The sequence below is a fragment of the Ostrinia furnacalis genome, unplaced genomic scaffold (genome assembly GCF_004193835.3).
Source record: "Ostrinia furnacalis isolate ACB-3 unplaced genomic scaffold, ASM419383v2 OfSCF0447, whole genome shotgun sequence".
NCBI classification, from domain to species: Eukaryota; Metazoa; Arthropoda; class Insecta; order Lepidoptera; family Crambidae; genus Ostrinia; species Ostrinia furnacalis.
The window spans coordinates 276,539-278,924 of record NW_021130686.1 but is presented as its reverse complement, the minus strand read 5'-3'; the positions used below and the strand labels follow the sequence as shown (position 1 = coordinate 278,924).

Below are 2,386 nucleotides of genomic sequence, written 5' to 3'. Positions count from 1 at the left end.
GTAATATTCAGATAGTGTTTTATCATTTATGTAACTTATCGTTAGACAAGGCCAATGAGTTAATCCTACAAATATTATAAACGCAAGTTTGCGGCTGTAATAGCTGAATGGATGCTAGTTTTTCACTCATCTAAACAAAAAGGAGTCCCTTTTTGATGATACTAACAAAGTCGCAGGCGTTTAATAGTTGTAAATATTTATAAGTAACTTCTATAAAATAGAATTCGATCCCATATTTATGTCGATAAATAAAAGTGTTCCCAAAAGTGCAATAAAGGCTACCTCCAGCCCCATTACACATCGCGGTTAGTGCCATTGTTGTCCCAAATCTGAAAAAATGTCAACAATTATACAATAGTAATAACACGATTTGGAGGATCCATTAGAGAATACCACCGGGACCGCTCCCACGCTCGATTGTCCTTCATGGGCTTTGCGTAATTCAATAGTTTATATAGAAATTGAGCGTGAAAAGAAGAAACTGCACTCACTTTCATTCTTTACCATATACTTATCAGTTAGGTACATCTTAAAGTAATTACTGTAAACAATTGCGATGGTCATCAATAAACGAGTTCGCCGTAATCCATTTCAACGCGGCCATAATGATCGTCTATCTCGACACTTTGTGGTGAGGTTTATTTTTCCAACGATATCCTTTCATTTCTCAACAACAAAACGTTCTCCATCGCAAGACCCCCTGCAGTGAAAACATTTATTGTAATAAATTACCAGCATCGTTGTTCCAATGTTTAAGGTAATAGATTAAAAGTGGGTACATATANCAGATAAAGTGTTTTATCATTTATGTAACTAATAGCTGAATGGATGTTAGTTTTTCACTCATCTAAACAAAAACCCATGGAGTCCCTCTTTGATGAAACTTACAAAGTCGCAGGCGTTTAACAGTTGTAAATATTTATAAAGAACTATAAAATAGAATTCGATCTCATATTTATGTCGATAAATAAAAGTGTTCCCAAAAAGTGCAATAAAGGCTACCTCCAGCCCCATTACACAAAATTGGTTAGTGCCATTGTACCGTGCCATTGTTGTCCCAAATTAGTAATAACACGATTTGGAGGATCCATTAGAGAATACCACCGGGACCGCTCCCACGCTCGATTGTCCTTCATGGGCTTTGCGTAATTCAATAGTTTATATTATAGAAATTGAGCGTGAAAAGAAGAAACTGCACTCACTCTCATTCTTTACCATATACTTATCAGTTAGGTACATCTTAAAGTAATTATTGTAAACAATTTCGAGGGTCATCAATAAACGAGTTCGCCGTAATCCATTTCAACGCGGCCATAATGATCGTCTATCTCGACACTATTAATATGGTGAGGTTTATTTTTCCAACGATATCCTTTCATTTCTCAACAACAAAACGTTCTCCATCGCAAGACCCCCTGCAGTGAAAACATTTATTGTAATAAATTACCAGCATCGTTGTTCCAATGTTTAAGGTAATAGATTAAAAGTGGGTACCTATATAAAGTTTGCCTCCTGAAGCGTTAAATTGGGTGTTGCAAATCTTGCCAATCTTGAATTTGGTTTTAATAAAGGTGCGATGCGAGTAAACTTCATCAGATACATAATTTTGAAATCGACGTCTGCTCTGGAATCCTGCGTGCAGGTCGTTGGATGTGCTCACAAAATTNAACGCAGACAGGTCTTGAAATCCTGAGCGATTTCACGCACGAGACGCTGGAACGGCAACTTGCGGATCAAGAGCTCAGTGCTCTTCTGGTAACGACGAATCTCACGGAGGGCCACGGTACCGGGCCTGTAGCGATGTGGTTTCTTGACGCCACCGGTGGCGGGCGCACTCTTGCGAGCGGCCTTGGTGGCCAGCTGCTTCCTCGGGGCTTTACCACCGGTCGACTTACGAGCGGTCTGCTTGGTACGGGCCATTGTACGTAAACGTAAAACAACTTTTCACAAATGCAAATTTTACAAGAGAGCGGAGCGGCGCGTCGTTCGACGTACGATCCTATAATAANTATAAAGTTTGCCTCCTGAAGCGTTAAATTGGGTGTTGCAAATCTTGCCAATCTTGAATTTGGTTTTAATAAAGGTGCGATGTGAGTAAACTTCATCAGATACATAATTTTGAAATTGACGTCTGCTCTGGAATCCTGCGTGCAGGTCGGTGGATGTGCTCACAAAATTCCACCTGACTATGCAAACACTTGTCGGGCCCGTGAAATGTATAACACAAATAACGTATAATATGCCGCGGCACTCGCCGGGAGAATGTCGTTTACGTTTTATTTTGTTACGTGTTTATATGCGTGTGCGCAAGCAAGAAGAACCCATCTCGCGTTGCTTTGTTTCCATTCGCCGCTGTAATAATGCTAATTGTTTATCATTTGTTTGG

The 2,386-nt window shown here is 39.8% G+C and overlaps 1 protein-coding gene across 1 annotated transcript; it reads right to left on the bottom strand.

The window, feature by feature from the left end:
• Positions 1 to 1,656: 1,656 nt before the first annotated feature.
• On the bottom strand, positions 1,657 to 1,994 carry LOC114365336 (histone H3-like). Its single transcript, XM_028321871.1, has one exon. The coding sequence runs from the start codon at positions 1,918 to 1,920 to the stop codon at positions 1,657 to 1,659; it is 264 nt and encodes an 87-aa protein (XP_028177672.1). The 5' UTR covers positions 1,921 to 1,994.
• Positions 1,995 to 2,386: the final 392 nt, after the last annotated feature.